The sequence below is a fragment of the Epinephelus fuscoguttatus genome, linkage group LG7 (genome assembly GCF_011397635.1).
Source record: "Epinephelus fuscoguttatus linkage group LG7, E.fuscoguttatus.final_Chr_v1".
Classification (NCBI taxonomy): Eukaryota; Metazoa; Chordata; class Actinopteri; order Perciformes; family Serranidae; genus Epinephelus; species Epinephelus fuscoguttatus.
The window spans coordinates 20,203,905-20,223,032 of record NC_064758.1 but is presented as its reverse complement, the minus strand read 5'-3'; the positions used below and the strand labels follow the sequence as shown (position 1 = coordinate 20,223,032).

At 41.3% G+C, this 19,128-nt stretch overlaps 1 protein-coding gene across 5 annotated transcripts in view; it reads left to right on the top strand.

Annotated features, from left to right (window-relative positions):
- LOC125891701 (neural cell adhesion molecule L1-like protein) overlaps positions 1 to 19,128 on the top strand; it is a 72,259-nt gene that overhangs the window by 28,490 nt on the left and 24,641 nt on the right. For all 5 annotated transcript variants that reach the window (XM_049581141.1, XM_049581137.1, XM_049581140.1 and 2 more), the window contains exons 6-21: positions 2,612 to 2,782; positions 3,528 to 3,557; positions 3,737 to 3,848; positions 3,942 to 4,123; positions 4,230 to 4,364; positions 5,227 to 5,367; positions 7,517 to 7,628; positions 8,337 to 8,500; positions 9,200 to 9,365; positions 10,318 to 10,442; positions 10,602 to 10,706; positions 14,804 to 15,001; positions 15,977 to 16,047; positions 16,154 to 16,376; positions 17,353 to 17,468; positions 18,741 to 18,945. In XM_049581141.1, the coding sequence (XP_049437098.1) occupies positions 2,612 to 2,782; positions 3,528 to 3,557; positions 3,737 to 3,848; positions 3,942 to 4,123; positions 4,230 to 4,364; positions 5,227 to 5,367; positions 7,517 to 7,628; positions 8,337 to 8,500; positions 9,200 to 9,365; positions 10,318 to 10,442; positions 10,602 to 10,706; positions 14,804 to 15,001; positions 15,977 to 16,047; positions 16,154 to 16,376; positions 17,353 to 17,468; positions 18,741 to 18,945 (2,256 nt within the window). The remainder of the gene's footprint in view (positions 1 to 2,611; positions 2,783 to 3,527; positions 3,558 to 3,736; positions 3,849 to 3,941; positions 4,124 to 4,229; positions 4,365 to 5,226; positions 5,368 to 7,516; positions 7,629 to 8,336; positions 8,501 to 9,199; positions 9,366 to 10,317; positions 10,443 to 10,601; positions 10,707 to 14,803; positions 15,002 to 15,976; positions 16,048 to 16,153; positions 16,377 to 17,352; positions 17,469 to 18,740; positions 18,946 to 19,128) is intronic.

The following is a 19,128-nucleotide window of genomic DNA, read 5'->3' as shown; positions in this document are numbered from 1 at the left end:
AGAGGAGGGCTAAACCTAAAGGTGCAAGCTCAGCTTTCTGGTTAGCTGGAGGTGGACCCAATGTGGTGAAGTTCCTGGTAATTCTACACCTGCAAAGTTGAACTTTTTTGGCTTAATTCGCCACTGAGCGACTTTTATAGGACTGAATGGGGCCCCACCTTAAAGGTAGGGTCTGGAGGATTTTCCAGTTGCTGTTTGTAAACACACATTCAAATTCGGCCCCTCCTATCAGACTCAACTCTCCCGGGTGTACGGAGCCCAGAGGTACGGAAGAAGGCTTGACAGAAGAGGTTCAGGCAAGGCTCGCGATGGTGCACGCTCGGACACGATTGGACATGCTCGGGCACGGCACCTGCGCTCTCTCATTGGCTGGGGAAATCTCCACCCAGAAGCGGGTCCCAGCTCACAAAAACATCAAAATACAGTTAAAGGGCAGGAGCTCTGCAAACAGAGTCACCACCACACATGATTAGAAGCCCACAGGTGATAATTAAGCAGGATTTCATTTGGGAACTGCCCACTGGTTCGACAGCCCATTGGTTCGACATCCCATTGTTCCGACCATATTAAACTCATTGTTCCTTAGTCCGTTCCGAAATCATCAAGATGCCCTGTGGTTAAGGTCTGGTTAGGTTTAGGCACAAAAACCACTTGGTTAGGGTCAGGAAAAGATCATGGTGTGGGTTAAAATGAAAAAGAAAGTGACAAACACATAAGCCGTGAGCCTGCTCCGCCTCAAGCCGGTCGCGGCGCACCATACGCCTGCCGCGAGCCGTTCAGCACCGCGGACAGTCGGACTAATGGGATGTCGAACCAATGGGCTGTCGAACCAATGACATGGACCCATTTCATTTGTATATGTCTATATTTTGTTTTGTTTGAAAATCCTCCAGATCCTACCTTTAAATTCTATATCCAGTTTTCTCTATGCATCCATGGGCTAAACACTCGTCCGCCATTGAAGTCTTTGCCAGTAATGGATCAGGCAGTGTTGTTGTCAAATCCATCTGAGCTCAGACCATATCATGACCAAGAATATAGACTACCAAGACAAGACCAAGACCAAGTCAGGACCAAGACCAGACCGGTGACAGTTCCACACTGCATGACAGACTTACGATGAAATATGGAACATGCATTGGCACTCCTCGAATTAATTTGAAAGATCCACATTTGCATAAAAACACACACAGAAAACAAATGAAGATTCCTCTTTATTCACCCCCTTTATTGCCATACTGTATGTATGTGTGTATGTTTCTCAAGTGACCTTGAGAAATGTGTTGATCAAAAGGTATAGCAGAGGTAAATGTTATGTGTGGGAATTTCCCTTTGCTTTCTGTGAGCAAACAAATACAAGCTCTATCAAGCTGAAAACAATGTAACCCTCTTATTCAACACTCTTTTTTTGCACAGGCAGTTTACTGATAATCCCTGTCTTGACTCAACTTGAATAAAAATCCAGAGTCCTCTTTGTCCTCTCCTGACACCCCTCCTAAGTCCAAGACCTGATCTTGAGTACTACAATACTGTGCCCATGTCATTGCCCTACCACTGTGCAGGGTTCTCAGGTGGGACAGTGTGAATAGAGTGAAGGTCTGTCAGAGTCACACCTTCCTGAAATTTCTCACAAAAGAAGTAGCTGTTGAAACCATGTGCTTTGGAAGAGGCACATGGCTGCCCTCACCCTCCGCTGGCCATCAGTAAAGTTAGCAGTGACAGTAAGAAGGACAGTCAAGGAAAAGTGCACTCTTGAGGCACACAACTTTCTTCCCACCACTGCCAAAGAAAGCGATTTACTGTGTAAGAAGTCACCTCAGTTCTGTCTGAAGTGCTTTGTCAATAGGGGCTGAGTTTTGTGTCCAACCCCTTGAGAGCTCCTCAGCCGCCTCCAACAGATCTGACTGATGTCAGAAAGAGAAACAGCTTTTTAGGTGCTGAGGTGGATGGGGCCTTGAGGCACGGAGCAGACTGAATGAAAACACTTGTGCACAGTTCTTGTTTAAAATTGTGTTTAAAATCTTTGTTTTTTATTTACTCTAAGTCACATATCTATATTTACAGGGATTGTCACATATATGTCACACTGATTTATCGCACATGACAAAAGACACTTTGATGTCTGAAAAATGCAACCACATCAAAGGAAACAGCGACGATCTCCACTCCCAGCAGAACATTGTGCTCACTGCATGCACTCCACGTGCATTAGCCGGAAAAATATCTTTCACTTTCTATTAGTGGCATGTAACACAAATCAGAACTGAACATGTTTTATAAGTTTGCCTTGAACATTGACTAAACAACCAGTGACTTAAGGCTATGCCTTAAATGAAGCTGTTAAGTACTGGGAATTGGGTGACACAGAGCGTCACTGACCCGTAACTTAAATAATGGCTCTATGTAAACCAAATACGCTGTCACAGTGCACTTATGAGTCCACCAGCTCTATAAAAGGAAACTCTTCAGGCTGTTTCCATTAAAGTGTAGTGTATATGAGGCTCCACTGTATTGGAATCTGCCAACATTTAACCTGAGCCAAAATTAATCTCAGAAACAGACACTGTCTACATTGACAGCATATCACTGATACCAATATGCTCTTTTCCAGGTCTCCAGCACATTGAGCAGGATGAGAGGGTTTCCATGGGCATTGATGGCAACCTGTACTTCTCTAATGCCTTACAGAAAGACAGTCGTCCAGACTACTGTTGCTTTGCTGCCTTCTCCAAAATACGCACCATCGTCCAGAAAACTGCCATGGCTGTCGTGGTTAAGAGCTGTAGGTTTACAAAACAGTCTGTGTGACTTTAACCAAAATATAGCCAGCTGTGCTACTGTAGCTAACTTGTCAAAGGAGCTGTATGCGACATTCAGAATGTAACTATGATTAAGAGTTTGTCTGCACACTATTAGCTTGGAGGTGGCTGAGCTGGTAATGGTGCTAACAACAGCAACAGTGCTGACAGAGCTAACAGTGTTAACCAGGGGAAACTGGAGGGTGCAGGCTACGCTGCTATGCCACTGCCACCCTAATATCAGTGGTAACCAATGTATGAGCGCAGTGCAGAGGTGCGGCATTTAGCTAGCCAGTGGGATACACACATCAGACTCACATGCACTAATATGCACTCATGGCCAAACCATTTACTGGAACAATAAACAGAGAAGCTGAGATTACAACACACACACAGAGGTGGCGAGGTGACTTCATTCTCTGCTCAGGTCTCCATCGCTACACTTTATCTTTTCATAGCAAATGATGGTGTGTTGCCACTAATGTTCTGAGTGTCGCATACAGATCCTTGTTTCATGACATCAAAGACAGATCTCTGAGAAGTGAGAAGAAAATGTCACGTATCCAGGTATTATTACTGTTAACAGCTGATACATTCCTCTTCTTCAGGGCTTGCCTTGTCATGTTTATGCTCCAGGAAACCTGCGACTCTGAATTGAGCAATACATATTAGTGAGGGCAAACCATCACTACCAGTATCATTCTCACTCTGTTTTGTTTTTTCTTCCAGTGAAAGCTGGCAATGACAGCAGCAATGCCAGTAAGTAATACTCACACATCAGAGCTTTCTTAGTGTAAATCAAAACACCTCTTCTCATGTGAACAGGCCACATAGCTGCAGATAACAGATTGATTGTCAACCTGTGTGTAGATTATTTGATGTTTGATTTAAATTGTGTATATGACTGAAGAAGACCATTCTCTATGTATTCAATGCAGCTGTAGCCCCCCCAGCGAGATTACCTGACCTGCTGCTGCCCTCTGGTGTTCAGACAGTGAAGGTGCTGTTGAAGGGGGAGAATCTGCACCTTGAGTGTCTACCACAGGGATAGTATGTATTCTTGCTGTAGCATCACATTATCACTACATTTATTATCATATTTATCTGCCGTTGCGAATCATAACATGCTGTTTCATGCCATAGTCCCACTCCGACCGTAACATGGATGAAAATGGGAGACAACCTGCCTCCACGGACAAAATATGCCAACTTTGGAAAGCTGTTGACCATATCCGCTGTGGACGGGAGGGATCAGGGGAGATACATGTGCACAGCCCAAAACTATGCTGGAAAGGCTGTCCACTACTTTGATGTGATAGTGGAAGGTAGGAGCTAATCATGCATGTATTTGTGGGTGAAAACCGTTGACACAGAGATGGCAGTGTCTTTTTTTTGACTCAGACCAACATGGGTCTTCTTAACATCTCCCAGAGCCGCCAAAGTGGCTGACAGAGCCTCCTCAGAGCCAGCTGACCGTGATTGGGTCTGATGTTCACATCAAGTGCTCGGTCAGTGGAAAACCACCTCCAGACATAACATGGAGGAGGAATGGAGAAATTTTCAGAGGTGAGTGGGAATAATGCCAGCTGTGGTTTTTATGCATCTTTTGCCAATGGGCAGGAGGACAGCGCAGCGAGCAGATACACCAAACTTCAACCACATGAGTTCAAGTTGACAAGCAGCTGTTCTGATAAGCGTTCTTGAAAGCTCGTTAGACGGGCTTGATTGCTTGACAGGGGGATAATTTGTACATTTACACAATTAAGAATACAGATTACACTAAATAAATGTGTAAAATTTGTACCTTTAAAAAGCAATAGTGGCTTTGTCTTCAATGATCATCAGTACATGTAAGAATAGTTCTGTAATGTCTTGTTGCAGAGGTGTATGGGTGAGAATTATGTGTTGTAATTAAATATCTCTGCAGGGAACAGTCATACAGGAGTGGTGTTGTAGCTTCATACTGTAAATGTTTTAAAGGATTTTACTGTATTCTTACAATTATTTTCTCAGTAGTGACTGTGTTTTTGTTTAAGTTATAATTTTAAAATAAGCAAATTTCCACTGAATTTTACTTTTCAATATTTACCATTATCTTATATTTACTGTCACACTGTCTTTATGTGAAGTGCGTGTGTAAAAAAAAAAGTTCATAACAATTTCCTGACACAGAAAAGAAGAAAATCTTTTTTTAAAACCAAAAAATGCTTAAAAAATGAGTCATACAATTGACTGATTATCCCAGTTGCTGCCAATTTCTTGTCTGACAGATCGATCATCACATTATTTCAGCTCTACTTTTATCTGATTTTTTAAACTTCTTAAGTATTAACAGCACTGTTAGCCTAGAAATTATTAGTTGTGCTTTTGTGCAGTCCCTGTGAAATATTTTTGACGTCATGTTTTCATGTCTTCACGTTGCTGTCAGACGACCCAAACAGCAACAGGCGAGTGTTTGACGACACCGTGGTCCTCCATAACGCCGTTGCAGAGGACAGCGCTGTCTATCAGTGTGAAGCCTCCAACAGTCATGGCAGCGTTCTGGCCAACATTAATATCTTGGTCATGAGTGAGTACCTTGCACAGCCAGCGCAGACATAGTTACTACCTAATAAACACTGTGGCCACTTTATCAGCTTTACACCTGGCTCTGGGAAATGATGTGTAGTGTGTGTTGGCTCTATACCATACCATTTCACAGTCCCTTCAGATTTGAGGTGGTTCATTCTCTACAAACATTATTTCATCTGATTTCAAACGTTCTCATGGCACATTATCATCCTGGAAGCATTTGTCTGAGGTTAGGTAATAAGCATGACAGACACTGCCTGTGCATTGTTCATCACCCAACTCTACTGTCCTCTATTTATTATAGTACTCTTTAGAAGTTATTTGGCTGCATTATAATTTGCTTGTTACTCACTCATTCACATTTCGCAATTTTGTCGTCCAGTATATGTGAGTCACTGTCTGGAGGAGTAGATGTTAAGTCAAATTGAAGTTTACCAGAAAAAAAAGGCTGCATACAGTACAGAGAGCGTCACCCCTCGCTGGCCTCTTTCATCTGAGACTGTGACTCACTCTCAACAATCTATCATTCAGCATTCTTTTCATCTCTTGTCTAAAAAACTGAGGGGCATTCTAACATTAATGAGTATCTACTAGTACTACAGTGCATGATGCATTTACGATCTGAACAAAGTTGATTTTTTAAACAAGATATTTTTATTGGCAATTCAATAAAGATATTCAGAGTATTAATAAACACACACAGAAGCAGAAAGGTCAGAAAGACTACCCCATCCACCCATCAACACAACAACAAACAGAGAAAGTCAGCAGTCAAAGGAAATCCAATACGGAGGAAGGAAAAAGAGAGAAAATGAAGATGACACATCAGTTAACTTGTGTGACATAAGTATGTGTTTCATTACAATTTTTCTGCTTCCATATTTACCACAAAAGGGTTGCAAGCCGGAGTCAAGCTCGCAACCGCTGCAGTGAAGCTTCACCTCTGTACATGGGATACCGGCACTATCCACTAAGCTACCGACGCCCCTAAATGAAATAGTTTATGAGAAATTTGTTTGCATACAAAAAAATCCGTACAACTCCCCGGAAAATTTGTCAACACTGCAGCGATGCTTCTGCCATCACGACACAGTTGTTTTTCATGATATCCACAAAGAATCTCCGTTCATCATTTTTCTAACATTTTAGCAGTAATCTCTACCATACAGTTCTGTCATCTCTGTCTTGCTGTTATTATTTATAGCCAATTAATGCAGTGGTTCCCAACTGGTCCAGCCACGGGGGCCAGATGTCTCCTCAGTCATTGGTTCAAGGTCCACACATTTTATTATTTTCAGCGTCATATATGCATTTGTCGCCAAGCAAATTTGCTGCCTCTATGAAGTAACTGTCACTTATTCACTCATTCTACAGCAAGAAACACTTCAAATTAAAAGCTCCGTGCTAGAAATCCACTGTACTTCAAAATAAAGTGTGTTTTTCACAAACTCGACACATTCCCTAGTCACTTGCGGCCCATTCAGAATGGACCCATGACCCACTTTTGGACCATGACCCACCAGTTGGGAACCACTGAATTAATGTATTGTTTAATTGTTATTTAGTTGTTTAAAAAAAAGCTCATCACAATTTCCCAGAGCCAACGTTTGCATATTAACATTGCTTGTATTGTCCAATCAGTGGTCCAAAGCTCAAAGATATTTACAGTCACAGAAGACTTAAAAAACAGCACTTATTCACATTTAAGTGGATTGAACTAGCCAATATTTGGCATTTTTGCGAACCAGAATTACTTCATACTGACAGACACATTTGGTCACTTGATTAATGCAAGTTAGTCTGCGAAAAACAGTAATATTAAATAAAAAATTATATATCTAGACATGAACTGAAGACACAACATACAGTTGAGCACCTTTATGTTCCTAGATTTTTAGCAATTTGCACTTTTACAAATGTCAATGGGATTTTGAAGGAGGTTTTCTTATTTTGGCACTTGAGCTCTATAAGAAATCTTACATTTCCTGAAGTGTTACAAGAGGTGTGATGCTTGTGCCTGCTTCTGAATTATATCTGTGTTTTCAGTCATCTGCTCTTCAGTTCCTATTTCTTGTGAAAAAATTCTCATGGGTAGCGACTTGACATTTGAGCAGCTATAATCTCTCCTCCCTCCCCCTCGCCCGTAGATATGGCTCCTCGGATACTGACAGGGGACTACGAAGAGTACGCTGTAGTGCTAGGAGGGAACATCACCATGAACTGCAGTGTTTTTGGCTCTCCACCACCCACCATCTTCTGGTAAGTGATTACCAGGAAGAACAGGTATATTAGTCTGGGTGACATGCGTCAGTGAGAAGTTTCACAACATTTTTACACATGATGTTAAAACAGAGGAACTTCACACCTCCATTCAGTGTGATGTTTTCCTCAGATAACAGTTCACTGAAAAATAAACCAGATCCCACAATCCCACACTGCTTCAGTTGTCTGCATGACTTAGATGTTGACATTTATGTCTGTTTAATGAGATCTTCCTCTTCCGTTCCTTGAGCTTGGGCTAATTAAACCTATTAGCTATCACTGCAGCTCTGTTACACTTCTACAGAGAGGAAATGGGATCTCAGACAGTTAATGACAAAACACTCTTAACTTTGCAAAGACACTCAGAATATTAAGATACTTCAATCTTCTTATTCTATTAGATGATGACACACTTTTTGTAAAGGAGTTAGCAAAAATTTAATTCCAATTAAATTCAAATTCAGAGGAAAAAAATAATTACAGCAAAATAATATCCTGAAGATGATTTACTATAAAATCCTTCCCTGAAATTGTGAAAATTAAACAGGCATCATTTACATGGCTCAAATTTGATACTACCATACTTGGTTGTTAAAAACTCAGACTGAAATTGTTGCACCTTAATTGGCAAGCTCAGTTTGTACTCCTGCTGTCGGATAACTTGTACACACGTGCTAAAGTAGGTGTGAAAACTTTCTCTCCCAGGGCCAGAGACGAGTCTCCAGAAACCATCGAGGGGGAGCGATTTTTTGCTCTGGGCGGATCTTTGCGAATCATCAGTGCAGAGAAAAACGACAGTGGGAAATACGTGTGTGTTGCCTCTAATGCGGAGGGCAAGTCGGCCGTCACTGCTGTGCTGGATGTGAAAGGTATCTCAGCAACACGATGAGTGCTTTCTTTAAGCAGCGGTAATACTTGTCCCTGCACACGATTATTCATTAATCATTATTCAAGGGCCAGCTTACCCAAACGACAAACAGTTTTAATATCTTTCTATCTGCTCGGCTAGACGAGGGCTGGAGGAAAAGTTGTTCTTGTTTAGTTGTTCAGTAGAAGGCTTTGGCTTCAGTTTAACAGCCGAAAGGCTGAATACTTCTATTTTTTTCAACACACTGCAGTGATTGATCACGTAGTTAAAAACCAGGTGGTCTGTCTCTGTTTGGTCCTTTGAAACATGCTCGTGCTGAACAGCCAATAAATATCTCAGCATCTAGACTTGAAATTCATCTCTCATTGATGTTGTGAAGAGATGCAGCATAAATAATAATGTGGGGGAACATATTTAGAAATCTTTTTTTCCATGGACATTTCATAAATGCAAATCACCGAGCAAATTTATTGAGCAATATCATTACATTTCCATTTTGATTACTCATTTCACAAATCAAAGAGGCAGTTACCACAAGAGAGGCTCATTTATACAGTAAATAATTTGGCTCAATTCAAATATTCACATCTTATTTGAGGCATGCAGGAATTATGAATAATTATTTTGTCTGGCCGCAGCCTAACAAGACAAATAACATCTTATCTGCTTAATGTATGTGCTTTTTTTTTTTAATCTTTAGACCCTACAAAAATAGTGTTTCCACCTCAGGACATGCAGATCGTCAGTGGGACCACAGCCCAGTTGATGTGCCAGGCAGAGTATGATAAAAGCCTGCGGGGTAGCTTTGAGGTGGTGTGGAGGAAGGATGGTGAGGAGATCCCACTTTCCTTTGAGGGAAATTCCAGGTAGGTGGCTGTGGTTTGATAGTGTTTTCCTTCCGTTTCAAGGTGTGTTTTTGTGTTAGATAGTTTTGCTCAGTGTCTTTATCTCTATGCAGTGATAAGGAAGAAATAATGCATGAAAAGTCCCAAAAGCTTTGTGCCTTATCCTGCTCAGTAGAGAGTCAAAGACAGGGGATTCTGCTGGGCTTCTGTCTGCTTAAAGGTTCTGTATGCAACATTAAAGGCGTCAATACAGTAGCAGTAACCACTGTTTGCTATGTAAAGATATAGTGGAGTAATGGCGTCCTGAACAGAGGATGAAGTCACGCTCCCTCTGTGTGTGTTGTAATCAGAGCTAATCTGTGGTTGGTTGTGGTAGCTGGTCTGGCAGCGCAGCGCATGAATGCGTCTGTCATTGATGTCATGATAAAAGGATCTGTATGCAACATTTTGAAAACTGGCAGCAGAAACTATTTGCTTTGTAAAGGCATAGTGTAGTGACAGTGTCCTGAGCAGAGAAGTCACGCAACCTCTGTGTGCGTTAGTGCATGTGAGTCTGGTTTGTGCATCCGACTGGCTAGCTCATATTCATATGGTGGTCACCGCTGATATCTACCCACCCTCTGGTTCCCACCACTTAATGCAGCTCTGTCAACACTGCTGCCATAGTTAAGTACTGTTAATGCAGGTGACACTGTTAGCTGCTGGCAGCCAGCTCAGCCACCTCCGTATTGAGAACTGTGTCCAAGCAACTCATACACTCTCAGTATCGCATAGAGCCCCTTTGATGAACTGACTGATTACTGCCAAGGATGCTATATTTTTATCTATCTCGTCATTAGTGTTTTTTTCCCATTATTAAAATCAATAACAATGGTTGCATGATGGTGCAGCTTTGGCGCACTGTATATGCTCATTTATGGTTGATTGAAATCATATTCCAGCTATGTACTAACTAATGTGCCCATGTGTTCAGATACGCTGTGGACGATGACATGCTGCAGATCATGAATGTGAACCTGAGCGATCAGGGAGTATACACATGCATTGCTAGAACCAGCCTAGATGAGGACAGCGCCACTGCACTTTTCACCGTGCTCGGTAAGATGTTATTTTTCTTTTCTTTTAAAAATATAGAACATAAATAATTATTGATTAAACATTCAGAGTGTTTAAACCCCACCAGGTGTTTTGGATATTAAATTGACAGCTGCTGTTGAGCATCTAATGTTGCAGTATGTATTTTTCTTGTTGTTGCAGATGTTCCCGATGCCCCCCAAAAAGTGAAGATATCTGACCTTGAGAGTCCGAGAAACATTAGCCTGACTTGGGTACCTGGAAGTGATCACAACAGCTCTGTAACAGGTAGACGTTAATGCAGAAAAAAATAGGACATCTGGGGCCAAGCTTAGGAGTGATTTAGGAAAGTTGTCAGAGCACCTCTGAGCAGGGAAGGGACAGAAACTTTTACCTTAGTGAGGAGGTGTGGTTGACCCTGTTTCAAGGTATGAGGCTTTGTTTTGACAGATGTGATTGGTTGTCACAGACACACCCTTTTGTGAGCCTGCAGGGTGTGGACACCCAGTGGAAATGAAATGAACTGCATCACAATATGAGACTGAAAGTGTTGTCTTTTTGTTAGTGTGATCAAGTCATTGCTGCTGCACTGTTGCATTAATTCCAGTTTTCCAAATATCTTAGTGTTGTCATTATTTTGTTTCTGGCGTTATGGCGTTATTTTGTTGGGTTGGAAATGTGTGTGTATCACTAATGAGATCAACCACAAACATTATTATTGCACCATCTAATCGGTTGCATTTCATTTACTCACAATTATCCAGTGTTTGGAGAATATTCCTCCGACTCAGTTGTGTTTTCACCATTTTCTTCTCTGCTTAAGAAACTCTTAAGCCTCTTAAAAGTTCCTCCTGCCCGCTCCTAACAGGAGGAGCTTAAGAGCTCTTTTTAGGGCTAACAGGGCTAACGTTGTGAATAACTTTTATCTTTACTAGGCTCTAATCTCAATTTTAAGGGGAAATTTTTAGAAAGCGTTACAATTTTAAGAATTTCCATCACTAGGAGCAACTCTTAGCATGAAGAAGCTTTGTGAATATGGCCCCTGAAGTCTGAAAGACATGATAGTAGTGCTAGATAACGTAACAAAGAAACATTTACTCAGAGATCATCAGCAGTTGCTTGTCTAACTGTGTACTGTTGTGACTGTTAGTTGTTGGTTGACTGTTACTTAAGTTTGCAGCCAACACAATGATGTAATTACTTTGTAATTATGATGTAGATTCAAAATAATTAGTGAGGACATTAGGCGTGTGGGCCCTTGCCAACTGTAGCCGTCCCTATGACACACCCAGGACCAAATACAATAGAATATAATAGGACAAATAGATTCCAACTTTATTGCTCAACCACAACAGGAAGTTCTTCTTCGCTTACCATGGAGACAGTAAATAACATTGTAGTATAAAAATAATAGCACATAAACAAAGTATTTACATGCACACTGCCCAGCGGCTTGGCACTTCCAGCTGATGTTGCTCAGTGACTGCTGTGTGGATAAAAGCTCTCACGCAGAAATAGGTTGAACTGTATCACTCTGCAACTGTAAAAACTTGATTCCAGTTGTTCTTTGATGCAAGTCCTAATTCAGATACTCTACAGTTGCCATGTCTCCTCTGAGAGTTAACAGAATCTGCTGCTGTGATCACTGTTGAGTGCTAACTAAAGTTCTTTAACAAGCAATGGCTGCAAATAGCTGTGAAGTGCTGAGGATCCTGGCAGGGAAGCTTGTGTCTCATTTATTCTTCAAAAAGGGACTCATTTATTTTTGGAACGTAGCGATGATAAGAATTCACATCAGTTGGTAAATGTGTCCTTGTAGTGTTTATTAGCTTTGATGTGTGTTGTCTCTGATCAGAAATTACAACAGACAGGCGCGAAGAATATCCTTTGTTAGGCTGAAATGTGCAGTCATTTTATTTGTTTAATTAAACATCCTGGAGCCACAGACATCAGTTGTGGGGCCAGCTCTCTTCTAAACGATATCTGTGGATCATTTTGGCTCAGCACCAGGTGGATGTGTGTGTGTGTGGAAATATTAATTTAATATTGTTAATTTGCCATGGAAATTGCCAAAAGCTATGGCTGTGCCTGAAACCATTCCCTTGTTTACACGTTTATTATTCCCACATGATAAACAGTCTTTTTTTTCATTTAGCAAGTAGTGAACTGAGATTTTAGACACTGAGGAATGATTGTAATTTTCATCACATTTACAGATGTAGTGAGGCATGACGAAATTACACATCTGTCATTTCAGGGACAATTGCATTACATGCTTTTGGGAATTTTTGGCAAAAATTAGAATAATGATTAATTTTTGGCCACTTGGGGGCAGCTGAAACAAGTTGTGAACATCACAGACATAGAACCTTTTACTCTGCAGTCATTTTCAGTTCAATTTTATTTACAAAGCCCAAATTCACAAATCACAGTTTGACTCAGAGGGCTTCACAGCACGCGACATTGCTCTGTAGTTGGACCCTCAGAGTAGATAGGGAAAAACTTCCCCAAAAAACACCTTTAACAGGGAAAAAAGGTAGAAACCTCAGGAAGAGCAACTGAGGAGGGATCCCTCTTCCAGGACGGAAAGACATGCAATAGATGTTGTGTGCACAGATCAGCATAATGAAATTACAGTAATCCGTATTACATGCGGTGTCGAAATAATCAGACAAATGAGTTTCCCACCAGGTAAACTAAACATCCCATCAAGTTGGAACAAGTTGGAACAACTCATTATGTAGGCGAAAATATTGGTACATGGCTTGCCAAGATCATGTCATGTTATGCAGAAACATGGTGTACAGAAGTAAATATTTGGTTGATGTTGAGAAACTTTTATTGCATTTGATTCTTTACTCACGTAATTTGTAATATGGTATTAGGTTGTAACTGTTAGTTATTGTCCTTGTAGAGTGACCCAGATTAATCAGAAAAAATATTCATTAGCATGAAATCTGATACCAAGTTGGGTAAAGCAATATTTTAGTGGTTTTAGGGATTGTAGTTACTGGTGCAGCAACAAGTCTGGGGCAAAAATACCACTGTAGCATAAAGCTTCTAACTGCTTCAGCGTACTTAGATAGCAACACAAATCTTCACTGGGATGTTAAACGCTCAGTTAAATACAACTCACCTTTTTAGTAGCATCCATGTTGCTTTCCGTTACTACTTAAAAAGCTCATGAATGCACAGAGTCAGAAAAAAATGACTTCCCAACATGTGAAATGGGACCATCCGAGGAGCGCCTGAATGCAGCATTAAGTTGAGATGGCAGATTTATTAGCCAACAGCTGCTTATTTACCCATCCAGTTACAGAGCTAAATTATCATTAATTTACAGTCGTGTTTCTGGCCACCTGTCCAATATTCAGTCTTTTAGCTCTGTTTTTGGTCTCTACCAACTCCAGAGGGAAATATCTGTATCTTTAGCTGCTAAATGCTCCGCTATGTTCACCCTCTAGTTGCTAACTGTGCTTGTCTGCTGTTTGTTGCTGAGCAGGTAGCACACTGAGTTTTTAGCTGCTTGCTGTGGCCAAAAGTGACACCATGAGAGTGGTGAGAGTGCATCAGAACATTAATATTATGGGCTGGACAGCTAAACTATGAGCTGAAACTTATTTTAAAGCTCTGTTAAACTGAGTGGAGCTGCAGATTCAGGTGATAATTGTCTGCAGAATAATGACCACGAGCCTTTCACAATGTTGTTTTCGGGAATTTTACATTTTTTCTAAACAGTTAGATGAGATCAATATCGCTCTCGTGTCTGTACATTCAGCACAAACCTGGAGACGGGAATTAGCTTTGCATGAAGATTGTAAGCAGGAGGAAACAGCCAGCCTTGTGTTCTCCAAGGTTAAAAAAATCTGCCCACCCCTTAAGGTGTATGCTAAGCTAACCTAAAAGCCCCTGACTATAGCTTTGTACTGCAAGCATGGATCTGAGAGTCCTCTCTTTACTGTTATCACAATACTGGAATTTCTAACTTTGATACAGTTCCTTGAAAAATACAATATTTGACATAATTTCTAATAGAAAAGAGAAATTAACATTGAGGGCATAGAATAAAAAATGTATTAAAAGATAAATATTGCTGGGCCATATTATGACAACAGTGACTTTTCTTTTCTTTGTTACTAGCAGAGAGCAGCAGCATGACTGCAGTAAATATTAACAACGGGAGAGAGTGAGAAAACACAGCTGTTACCGGGGTATTGACTCTGTGGAAAATGAGCATTGAAACTTTCAAATATTCAGGAACAATATGTTTCGATAAATAGATATTTTTTACAACACCACTCTCTTCTAACTCTCAGATAGAAATCATCATCAGTAGTATGCTGATGACTGAATATGTGCATCTCCTGTCTCCTCCATGAGCACAGAATTTATAGTGGAGTTCGAGGAGAGCCAGTGGGAGCCCGGCAGGTGGAAGGAACTCCAGAAAGTCCCCGGTAACCAGGCAACAGCCGAGCTGGCACTACATGGACACCTTAACTACCAGTTCAGAGTGTATGCTGTTAATGCTGTTGGACCTGGACCCCCCAGTGAGCCCACTGAGAGATACAAAACACCCCCTGCTGGTGAGGCTCGCTCCCTTTAATTAACATGTTCTGCTGTGGTTATCTGGTGACTGTGAGAGCACGCAAAGTTTTAGCATTTCTTTTGAAATGTGCACAGAGTTGCTGTGTGGAAAGAGGCCAGCCTTTGGCCACAGGACTTGGTAGCAGTAGGGGGTGTGGATATTTTTGGGTCTTAGACACCCTTAAAGTTGCCAAGTGTTCGCTTCAGCACATGTTGTTGCTTAATCTTGGCTCTCATTTGAATCTGCTTGTGCATGAAATGAGGATACTTGCAGTGCAATTGCCAAAGAGTCTGTTGTATCTGAACATATGCATTTGTATTGTATAGTATAGTATTTTATTCAGTCATCACAGAAACAGCCTTATTATTAACACGTATGACTCGTTTTCTTTGGTAGACTATTGAATTTGTAGTCATTTTTAAAGGTCGGCCCTCACAGTTCCACATAAGATATACACTGATAAGCCAAAACATTAAAATCACAGACAAGTGAAGTGATCAGCATTGATCATTTTGTTACAATGCCATGTTCTGTTGGGAAACCATTGGTCAGAGCCAAGTCCGGTCCACTGTGGGTACCTCTGGGGTACCAGCACGTCCCTCAAATGTTTGATCAGATTGGGATCTGGGGACTATGGAGGCCAGGTCAGCATCTTGAGCTCTTTGTCCCGTTCCTCGCGTCATTCCTGAGCAGTTTTCATGGTGTGGCAGCTGCAACGGTTTTCGGGTGGGTGAATGCAAGGACCCAAGGTTTCCCAATGAAATATTGCACTGTAACAAGATGATCAATGCTGTTCACTTCACCCACCAATGGTTTTAATGTTTTGGCTGATCAGGGTATGTGGAAGTATAAGTGAGCAATAAACTATATACAAGGCTTCATAGATTTGCATTTTAGAAAAAAATAGTAAGATGAATTTCTTCGTGATATTTTTTCATTAATAAATGCACGATTACACAACTTCTCTTTAAAGCTCCTGAAAGAAACCCGGAAAACATCAGAATTCAAGGCCATCTTCCTCATCAAATGGACATTAGCTGGGAGGTAAGAGAAAGAGCACATCAATCTACAAGATTGTGCGCTGGAGACCAATATAGAATGGAAGCATTCTTTTGGATTTCTTAGTCATCAGTACACTCTCCTGTTGTAGCCGCTGCTGCCTATTGAACAGAATGGCCCAGGCCTCGAGTACAAGGTGAGCTACAGGAAACTGGGGGTGGAGGATGTCTGGAGGGAGCATCTGGTCAAAAGGCACTCCTTTGTCGTGAGAAACACGTCCACGTTTGTCCCCTACGAGATCAAAATACAGAGCAAGAACAGTTACGGCTGGGGACCTGATCCTAAAGTGGTTACTGGTTACTCTGGAGAAGATGGTGAGTTACAGACGTAATACTTCTTCTACTGTATATTTGCATGTCATTAATTTATTAAATTAAAAATTATTTCAATTTTTATGCAACTCACTTCTCTGTTTCATTAAAATGTATCCTAAGGCTGAACTTGCACATGTCAGTGTTGCTTTGCCTGTGACTTACTGTGAACTTCTTGTGTTATCGTATCCCACCCTGTCTTCAGTCGTCTTTTGGCATTGTCTGCGGGAAAATGTGTCAGGTTAAGTTCTTTCCTTTTTTCCTTTTGCCCATGGTTTTTAACCCCGTGCAGGTGTGCAGTAGTGACTTTTCCTCCCCTCTGCAAAAGCTAAAAAAAAAAAGGAAAAAAAAAGAAACACCTTTGCTGAATCCAGCAGGTGGCAGATAACCTTTGTAGAGCAGAGGGATGTCAAATTTCCACTTCTGTCTCAGAAGCTGTGGGAGATTTGACAGATCACGACACACTTTTCGCTGTAGGCCTACTGAAGCACAATGACTGCTTCTCTCTCTAGTGTCTGCTGTGCTTCTATCCCTCCCTACTTCCAGTGCAGTCACATGTAGAGCAGAAAATATTGAGAGCCTTTTTATTTCATGTTTGGTGTTGTATTTGTCCTTGCTGAAAGAGGAAGAAAAAAAATTGATGCTGCATCATTTGGTGTCCAGCTGAGTGTGTATTTGTGCACATTTGTGCTGATCTACCAGCATAACTGTTTTTATTTACCACCATAACCAGCAACAGATTATTTTTCGCACAGCCTTAACCAAAAGAATGACCTGTTCTGCCTTTAACAAAACAGCTCAGACCTTCAAAGCAGGCCGTTTTTGCACAGCAGGGTCATTTTGATATTCCAATAACTGTCTCTGCAAACAGGTTTTCATTTTATTTTCTTTATACATGCTTTATGGAAGTGTCTCTGCAAAGGGAGCCTGTTGTTTGAAGCGTGTCTGTATTCCTGACCTTCCTCTATGTGTTGTTTAGTCCCAACTGCAGCACCACGGGACATAGCAGTGGAAGTAATCAACACCACTGTTCTGAGAGTAAGCTGGACCCTGGCTCCACCTGCCACAGTGCGAGGTCATCTCGGGGGCTACGATGTAAGTTTTCATGGTCCGGAAACCTGATTTCTTTCAGACTATGTTGTATAGCTGAAGACTTTTGAGGGCAGCAGGTACAAAGAGGTAATTAGAGTCCAATTAGATCGGTCTTTACCCCTTTTCACTCACCTGTCGTCAGTGTGTCATATCCAAAGACAGCTCCCCAGGAAACAGACACCACTCACTTTCACTTTTTGTCTTTTATAAGTGCTCTTTTCAACCAAATACTGTAAGTGCAATGTTTTAATGGGCAGGATAGAGCTGAGACGGAGATACAAAAAATATTCACTATGTGATTCCACAACTGTGAATATTCTCCATTTTTAGGTGCTATATATCCCAGAGGCAGCCCTGATAGAAATATCTTTAAAAGCAAAGCTTCCACAACAGCCTGACTATGTAATGCTGATTATATAGGTGAACAGGACATGCGGGTGACACACTGTCATTGCCTGTAAAGCATAAAATTCACAGTTTTCTAAAAATAAAGATATGTCTGCTCAGTATGACAAATGTATAGCTGGTAGTGATATAGTCATTTTAGTAATGAGCACACAGAGAAAGTTTATTCCCGGAAATTGTCGTACATTGTGAGGTCCACCTAAGCCGATGCGTTTCTGTATTTCAAAGTCCGTTAATGTCCCTTTTCTGAACAATACATCTTTTCTGGTGGAATGATTTTGTCATTAGTCTGCTAAGAAACAGCAGCGCACCACCTGATGAACTCAACGATGAGATCCGTGCATGTGCTCACAGCGGCATCTGAGAAAAGTAGTCGAAGGAATATGACAAGAGAGATGTTTCATTTCATTGATGTATAATTTTAGAAGCAATTTTCATGTACATAATTCAATTTAAAGGTGCACTTAAATGTGGTTATATGATATAATAGGTACCTTTAGAAATCATGGCACATTTTCCCTTAACTCCATTGTGTCACCTGTGTAGCTGTTATCATTAAATGTATGTAGGTGTGACAGTGGTTAACAGCCTGACACTGACAACGTGATCGTGCGTAGCAGCTCCTCTGAAACACGCCGTCACTTGAGGTGATTGATATACAAAGCTACACCTCAGATTCACAGTTCATATGTGATGTCTGATTTCAGATAGCTGCCTCATTAAAGGGGAGACCAGGCATTAATTGCTCCTCCTCAACATGATCTGTTTTCACTGTTCTGTCCTACTCTGTCTCTTTCTTCCCTCCATCCTCTCTGTGGTCTCTGTTCAGACTCGCTCCTCATCAGCATTTCCATTACTCCCCACTCCCAGGTTCAGTGGTTGAGGAAACGAAGTTTGCTGAATCCCAACAAGATTTTAGATGAGCGCCATTCCCTGTCTTTTCCTGGGAAGAGGACTCATGCCATCGTGCCGGGCCTGGAACCTTTCTCTGAGTACAGGCTCACTGTCAACGTTTTTAACAAGAAGGGCAACGGGCCCAACAGTGACCCGGTCACCTTCAACACGTCAGAGGGAGGTGAGGTGACACAAACATACAGCACACAACATATGGGTGCTCCTCATACATCTTTAAATACTCGTGCCAAGTAGAAAAAAAAATGCTTATGGTCTGGCATCTGGTCGCTACCTTGTCATTAAGTCCTGACCTCACCTGAGAGTTGTGTCCAGGAACGTTCTGAACAGCAAGATAAGAGAAAAA